The sequence below is a fragment of the Vitis vinifera genome, chromosome 5 (assembly GCF_030704535.1).
Source record: "Vitis vinifera cultivar Pinot Noir 40024 chromosome 5, ASM3070453v1".
Lineage (NCBI taxonomy): Eukaryota > Viridiplantae > Streptophyta > Magnoliopsida > Vitales > Vitaceae > Vitis > Vitis vinifera.
Genome location: NC_081809.1, coordinates 15,687,791 through 15,696,322, shown reverse-complemented (window position 1 = coordinate 15,696,322; position 8,532 = coordinate 15,687,791). Strand labels below are relative to the sequence as shown.

The following is an 8,532-nucleotide window of genomic DNA, read 5'->3' as shown; positions in this document are numbered from 1 at the left end:
TAGAGAACTCCCCATCCAAACACCAAAATCACCAATCCTTAAAGGAATGAATTCCTGATTTGAAGAACCGAAAGCACCAACCTCCTACATTGAGTGAGATTTCTGACCTTCTGACCAGAGCTACTGACCATTCATAGGAAATTAATACCCTGTTGCGTTGATTTAATACCCATATGCCCCACACATCCACCCAGATTCATGGACATCTGAAAGTCTCTTTTATCCTCAAATGTTCCTCAAATCAATTCATTCTCCACCAGCACACCAGCACAGATTTACAGTCTTAAAGCCTTGAGCGTGCATTCAAGAGAAAACAGAGGAGCAAGAAACAAAAACGAGAATAGAACATGAAGCATTTAACAAATATGTTGAGCCCATTTCCTCATTTTATCCATGGGTCCAACAATCAGTGGGTTAAGATGAAAAATATTTGCCAGAATAGAGCATAAAATGTAGCAAGCTCTCTAAATATTAAACCAATGCAACCCAACAAGCAGAGTGGAAATCACAGAGAATGAGTCATGAGAAATATGAAAAAAAAATGAAGGTGCACTGGAAAGCCATAACAACCATACCTGAAAGCCTCTTCTTCAACTAGTCTTGGGTTGCAACTCCTTGCTCCGTCTCCGGTAAGCGCTCAGCTCAGAATCCCTCTCAAAGATCTCTGCTCCAAACTATGGCTCCTTGCCTCTGCCAGAGAACAGCAGCCAAAAACACTACTCTCCTCTAGCTTGCTGCTCCTAGCTCTCCTTAAACCAATACTCTCTCTCTGAAGCCTCATGAAAAAAAACCCCCTCTAAAAATATCTCTCAGACTAGCATGAAAAGCTCCCCACTCGAGCTTCCTGCCTGCAGCAACGAAAAATGTTCTCCCCTCCCGTCTGGCTTCCCCCCACCAGCTAAGGAATCCTCTCTCAAAAATATCTCCTCTTTCTTCTCTCCCTAAGCACCTCCCCTGCCTACCTGCAGCTAACACTCCCTCCATAACAGACTCCGAATCCTCTGCATATCCTCCAACCTGGTGTCGCTTTCTCATTCGTCCATCAATTCCACTAAGCTGATTCCACATCAACCAACCAGGAGGCAACACTTGGCTTTCAAAGAGCCTTCCAACTGGCAAGTGAGCTGCAAAAAATGAGAGAAAAAAAGGTGCCCCAAATGGGGGTCTACAGTCTTCCATTGCATTACAAATCCTCAAGCAATATTCCAAGTTAGTTATTTAAATTTCATATTTTATTTATTTAAAATCAAATTTTAATAAGATGCTTTTGTTGAGAAAAAAAAACTTATAATTCAATAATATTACCCTACTAGATTTTACGAGCCTAAATTAATTTAATAATTATTGTTAGAAACATAGCATAATAATATAACCTAAATTAATTTATTTGCTATCATTGAATACATTTAAATTAAAATGGATCATAATTTTAATATTAAATATATTTTAAAGTTAGACATATTATCATAATAATATTGTAAAATAGTCTATAATGCAACTTAATAATAAATGTACATTTGTAAAAATTATATTTTTTTATCGATATAGAGGATATTATTATCAAATGTGACAATATATATATATATATATATATATATTAAAAAATAACTTTAAAATATTTATTTTTACTTATTATATAATTTTTAATATTTTTAGAATTTTTATTAATTTTTATGTTATCGATATTTTATGTCAAAATATTCGTTAATATATTTTTGATATATCCAATGTATTCCTAAAATTGAAGTATGATATATTTACTGATATTTTCATCATTGATAACAGTGTTATTCCATGCATGATTTTTTTGTTTTTTTGTTTTCCTTACTTTATCGCCAGTTTCAACCAATTTCTTCTTTTCAAACTTCCCACGTGGCCCACTAACATCATACTTTCCAAGGCACCCAAAAGATTTTTTATATTTAAAAGATATTTTTTATTTAACTCAGACTACAACACAAACATATCCATCTCTTCTTTTATTTTATTTGTTATTTTTTTCCAACACTCACTCTCACTTTCACTCTCCAATCTTCTTTTATCTTCATTATTTTTTCTCTTTTTAACAACCTAAGTCCACGCATAACCACAAAATGTTTCTCTTCATTCTTCCATTTTTTTTAACACTTCAATGAATCACACGGTAAAGACAATTTGTTTTTTTTTTTTTAAATTTTTTTAAATTTTTTTTACATTTGAATCTATAATTTTTTTTCTTTTTTTCTTCTCTAGATCTATTAATTCAAATATTCAAAAAAATTTCATCTTTATTAATAGCTCCACTTATCTTCATAAATTTTCAATATTTTTTATCTAAAAATTAAATAAACAAACCCTAATCTTGATTTAAATCTTTTAAAGAATTTTTAATGCATTCCAAACTATTTAATGAATCTAAAATACTAAATGATTAAAATCTTACATGAAAAATTAATATTCAAATATTAAGATCCCAAATCTTTAGCCCCACGTTACCCTATGTTCTCTAACCTCCATGTAAAAGAGTTTCAGTATAAAAAAGTAAAAAAAAAATCTAATTTATACTAGAGCTTTTCAAAGCAGAAAGAATTAATAAATTTATTTAACTTTTTTTTTTCCAAATTATGATTTTTCCCTTAAATTAGGTTTGGGGTGTCACTGGTAACTGGTATTCCTCGTTAACTCTTAGCTAAAATGTATTCTTCAATGTTGAACTTCTATACTACCCAAAAGAGAGATGGATACTTGAGATGAAATCTTCATTTCTTTATCCTTTATTGTTGGTGAAAATTTCTAGAATGAAATCCAAGTTGTACGGACACAATGGAAGCTTTTAAGGTGAGGTTGTAATCGAGGATTTGAAATATCATTCATTTTTTAAGACTTTAACATCAAATATTAAGAGATGTACTAATAAAATGATATTATATTTTTCCCTAAATATTTTTATTCATCCTCTTTTTCATTTCTTTTCCTAATTATTTTATTTTACAATATCAAAATATTTTTTTATTTTTTCTTAGTTATGATTTATTATTCTTTTTGTTATAGCTAAAACTCCTCTTCATAACATCCATACCGTTTTTTTTTTAAGTCAAAGCAATTTTATTAGTTGAAACTTGAAAGAGTCTCTCTCATTAAAATTATTTGAATTTTTTTAATTAAAAAATTTTAATATTATGGAATAATCTATCCTTTTTATTACTTGACATTTTTAGGGATGGTTTCCCCTTTTTCTACTTACGTGTCAGTATCCCATTGGTCCACAATTTAAGAGAGGAAAAGAAACCCTAGGTATATATAAAGAGTGAAACGCAGGACTCAAAAACCCTAGCCCCTCTACCGTTAAGTCTCCATTGCTGCGATAGCCGCAGTTAGGGTAGAGAGGGAGTGAAAAATGGTGTCAGGGTCTGGAATCTGCGCGAGGAGAGTGGTTGTTGACGCCCGCCACCACATGCTGGGGCGATTGGCTTCGATATTGGCCAAGGAGCTGCTCAATGGTCAGAAGGTGGTGGTGGTCCGATGCGAGGAGATCTGCCTATCCGGTGGCCTCGTGCGCCAGAAGATGAAGTATCTTCGCTTCCTCCGCAAGCGCATGAACACCAAGCCTTCCCATGGCCCAATCCACTTCCGCGCTCCCTCCAAGATCCTCTGGAGGACCATACGCGGGTGAGCTTGACTTATCATTTTATATTTTTCTGCATTTTCTATTCCACGAAACGAAGTTTTTTTCATTATTTTCATTTATTTATTAATATGATGCTTTGATTGAGCCAATAAAATCCCAAAATCTCTTTCTGGTTTGTAGGATGATTCCTCACAAGACTAAGCGTGGAGCCGCAGCGCTTGCCAGATTGAAGGCTTACGAGGGGATTCCACCTCCATATGATAAGATGAAGAGGATGGTTATTCCTGACGCTCTCAAGTGAGTTCTGTATTTGAGTTTTATTTTTTATTTTTTATTTTTTATTTAGGCCTATAAATTCTTGTTGGTTTGAGACTTTAATGCTTGAGATTTTTGGGAAAATCAGGGTTTTGAGGCTTCAAGCTGGGCACAAGTACTGCTTGTTGGGCAGGCTTTCATCAGAGGTGGGATGGAACCACTATGAAACCATCAAGGTCAGAGTTTGCCGCACAATTTCTTATGTTATTGTCTATTGTTTTGAATTAAAGTAGTTGTTTCTATTCGGATATCTATGTTTTTAAGCCTATAGTATCATGACTACGAAGCTTCATAAATCATCATATTGGGCCAGGGGTGGTTGTTCATGTTGCTGTTATAGTATCATGACTACGAAGCTCTCCTATTTTTGAAATGAATTTTATTGTTTGAGTTCTTATAAAATGGTTTTTGGTCCTTTGGAAGCTGCCTTTTTTAAACTTGGAGAACTTGATGTAGTCTAGCTGTTGTTGAAGAAACCAAACTAGACTGGCAGGGATCCAAACCCCTGACATGGGTTATTGGTTCAGTTTCTACCGGCACAGTTAATTTTTCCGGATATGCATTTTTGCCCCATGATAACTGCCAGCTGAACTTTATGGATCTTTTTAGTTGCTCATTTCGTTAAACTTGTTGCTCACCGATTGTCTTGAGTGTGTCCTTTATGGTCTGTGAGTGAACAGAAAATACTGCTTATATGGGGCATTTTTATGAAATGATTTGTAAATTAGGATTGTTATATTTTCTTTTTTTTTTCTTTTCTTTTTTTGTTGTTCTGTGTCTTTTTGTTGGGCTGGGGGTTTGTGAGAGTTTCAAGGATCTATATGATAATAGCTTTCATTGGTTTCTTTTGCGACGATGCATTGGTTGGACCCTTAAATTTTCACCCTTTGCTTATATTTTTCATTTTTTGGGCTCTATTTGATCCTCTTTCAGGTTGAACTTTTGTTGATTGTTTTCTTATTAGGGGGAGGTTTTATTATCTACAGTACATTGCTTAATAAAGTGGAGTTATTCTAATGACAAATTGTGTGCATCTAGTGTTATCCCTGCTCAAAAAATTATTCTTTTAATGATCTTTCAGTACAACTTAAATACAACTCAATTTCTATGTTCCTTGAATTTAGTAGCAAGTTTTAATAAAATGTAATTAATCAGTGTTGCTGCTGGATCACCACTCAGCCATTTCCCCTACCATCACTGCCATTCTTATACTGCTTCTACAGTAATCCTCATTTTTCCTATTTCTTCAATATTGTCACCCTACCCATGATCAACTGCTATTGTTGCATTACTAAATAATGCCACTATCAAAGAAAGATTTTAACTACTAATCAGTGTGCTTACCAGTGGTGATAAAACTATTTTGCATTAAAATAGCCTCATCTTTATGGATATTATGATTAGTATTAATCATTTATTTTAATTGATATACCTGACACATTCTATCCATATGATTGTTGGAGCTGATTTAGTAATATTTTTGTGCTAAAACTGGTATCTCATGCTTAAATGAATTTTACACTTTGCCCAATATGCATTGCTTACTTTTCAGTGTGCTCATGTGCCATTTTTTGGTCCAATTCTAGGTCCATTTGGAAATGTGCATTATGCTTCCAGTGTGTTATTCTATTTCAATTGTCAGAACGTGTAATGGCATGTAGAGTTGTAAATAGGAATGAACTAAGTAAAATTTTCTATGCAATGAGTGTCTCTTCATTGGTAAAAGTGTATACTCTGGAAATCATTATTTGTTGCTTTACTTTCTGTTTGGTATTTTTATTTGACCTTTATTTTCTTGTGTGATTGACTTTTATGGAGTACAATTGGAGCTTGCACAATGCAATCTCTATAATTCTTAATACTACTGATAAGCAAACTGTGGGTTTAATGACATTTTCTGTGGTTGTCTCACTGTCTCTTGCTATTGTTGCAGGAGCTTGAGAAGAAGAGAAAGGAAAGGGCTGAGTTGGCCTATGAGAGGAAGAAGCAGTTGAACAAACTAAGAGTCAAAGCTGAGAAGGCTGCAGTGGATAAGCTCGGATCTCAGCTAGATGTTATTGCTCCCATCAAATACTGATTCTTAGAGACATGAGAAATCTGGATTGTTTTTATTTCAAATGACAATTTTGTTGAGTTTTGTGTTGCGGTTTATAATCTGGATATTATGAGGACACATTTGCCTGCGCTGTGGTATTTTTAGTTAGATATCATGTATTGTCAAATTCCCCCGCTATGCCATTTCATGATTATGATGTGGATGTGAATTGATTTATGTTCCTGTAACTCTTATATGGGTCGTGGTGTGCCTAGCTGTGTACTCTTGCTCTTTCTCGTCATTTAGCCAAAAATTAAATGGAAACTCGGGGTCGAAAAACCAGGCACATTGTGAAATGGTTGTTCTCTGATAATGTTCCAATAGTTTTAGTTTTTCTGAAATATAAGATATGCATTTTTCTGTTCGGTATCTGGCCTCCTTTTAAGTGTATTGGCACTGAGCTAGAGGATGCCTAGACGCAACACTCCTAGCACGATCACCACTTAAATTTTGATGCCTTTGTGCACTGCCAGCCAATGCTACACTGCAAGCATCCTTTCTCTTCTGTCAGTGAGTGCTGCTCCAGATGACATCGACGGTGAGAGAAAAATGCCAATTTCTTTAGGCTAACCTTCCAAGATGACCCGGTTGGTGGGAATTCCTTACAAAATTAAGCCATTCATGCTCCTAGAACATTTTGCAATGGATGAACCAAAAGGATAGGATGATGACCCATTTGACTAATTAAGCACCACAATCTGAACCAGGGTGTTTGCCATGGATCTGAGTTTATGCTGACAAAACCATGGCTTCACGGGGTTTGAGCACAGACCACGGCCCTTAAATGGTGCAAGTGTTTGCTCAATAGATGTGGGGACTTTTCGAGGATGGATCAGGCTATAGCATCGTAGTGGTGTCTTTTATTTTTCAGCCATTGAATTACACTTACACACGTCCCTTGTTAGCTGTTGAATTTATATATGCTTACATTTAGAATTAATGGTGCGGGGGGTTTCCCTCCACGTGTCCTTTCCGGACTCAAGACCCTTTGGTCGATCAGGGTAGATATATAACCCGTATGGGATCACTCCGTCTAAACCAAGACAAGCTTCATCTGGCACCAAAAGTGAAGTTTTCCTTCTTTCACAATGCCAGATGGAATGGACAGATCAAGCCAATTAACCTTTCAGATGGGCTCACAATGCCAGATGAAATTGACAGACCAAACCGGTTGGACCTTTCAGACAGACAAATCAATTCAGTCATGTCCTCAAGATTTTTGGCATGCGTGGTCAACCATGCCTGATGTCTGAGCTTCGGACTAGACACTTGATGCCTGAGCACCAGACTAGATACTCGATGTTTGAGCATCGGACTAGACGTCTCACGTCTGAGCGCCGGACTAGATGTCTGACGTTTGAGCACTGAACTAGACGCCCGACGTCTGAACGTCAGACTAGATGCCTGACGTCTGAGCGTCAGACTAGATGCCTGACGTCTGAGCGTCGGACTAGACGCTATTTACACCCAAAATCCAATGTCAATTAATTGTTACACACAATCCCAGACATTGGCAAGTTAAATGGATAGTCAGCTACATGGTCCGAGATTTTGGCATGACAGTCAGCAAATGACACTAGTTAGCTGCCCTTACTTGATGTGATTGCCTAGTCCACACCGTAATAACAATGTTGACTATCCTATCAAGGCTCAATTTCTGTCAAACAATCATCATTATAAGAAAGATAATGACGATACCATCAACTTTATATAAACCCCTTAAGAAGCACAAGCAAGGTACACACATACGCTCATTCTCTCCCAAAAAATAGTTAGAGCTATCCTCGTTGATTTATAACTTACGCTTCGGAGGGGCGTGCCTGGACCACCCGTCCGAACATTCTTCTATACAAGGAAGAAGTTTGTCTAACTCTATTGAAGTTGGACGGACTCCTCAAGAAGCACGAATAAGGGAAGAAGTCCGCTTGACTCTAGTGAAGCTAGACGGACTTGAATCCAGTTGGCTCGACACCAACATTGGCGCCATTTTTGGGAACGACTAAGGATGTCAACACCCTCCAAAAGCCGATCATTAGCTATGGGTGGTGAAGACTACTTTGTCTGGCATGAAAGGGTGGAGAGATGCCAATAAGAGAATGATCAATAGATGCAGTCTCTGCTCCGCCAAACGAAGCGACTCAAATAAGAGAATGAAGAGTTGCAGGCATAAATGTTAGCATCGGGCCCCTCTCAAAGTCGACACCCTCAAAGCCAACAAACAGCTTCAAAATGAATTAATGAGGCATATTTCCCCGGGGACACAAAGTTCTCCTTTAGTAGCTACACGACACGGTCTGAGGAAGAGATTTCCCCAACTTGCCAAACGCAGTTGGACGAAGGCACTAACTATACCCAGGCATCAATGAAGAGGAGGCGCGATAAAAGGTCAGATTTATTGGAAGTGATGCGAGCCTAATTGGGACCTCAAGCACCAGGCGTGAAGGGGCAACTATGCGTATCAGAAACCTTGAAGGCTTGTCTAGGTCACCCAGTCACATTAGTTATGTTAGAATGG

General features: G+C 36.7%; 1 protein-coding gene across 1 annotated transcript; it reads left to right on the top strand.

Annotated features, from left to right (window-relative positions):
- The first annotated feature begins 3,249 nt into the window (after positions 1-3,249).
- On the top strand, positions 3,250-6,313 carry LOC100267451 (60S ribosomal protein L13a-4-like). The gene is made up of 4 exons (XM_002268865.5): positions 3,250-3,648; positions 3,788-3,904; positions 4,011-4,098; positions 5,856-6,313. The coding sequence occupies exons 1-4, from the start codon at positions 3,377-3,379 to the stop codon at positions 5,997-5,999; spliced, it is 621 nt and encodes a 206-aa protein (XP_002268901.1). The 5' UTR covers positions 3,250-3,376; the 3' UTR covers positions 6,000-6,313.
- The last annotated feature ends 2,219 nt before the right edge of the window (positions 6,314-8,532 follow it).

Coding starts and splice junctions, on each gene's coding strand:
- LOC100267451 (XM_002268865.5), top strand. CDS start 3,377: ATGGTGTCAGGGTCTGGAATCTGCGCGAGGAGAGTGGTTGTTGACGCC. Junction 3,649..3,787: donor CTCTGGAGGACCATACGCGG/GTGAGCTTGACT, acceptor TCTGGTTTGTAG/GATGATTCCTCACAAGACTA. Junction 4,099..5,855: donor ACCACTATGAAACCATCAAG/GTCAGAGTTTGC, acceptor CTATTGTTGCAG/GAGCTTGAGAAGAAGAGAAA.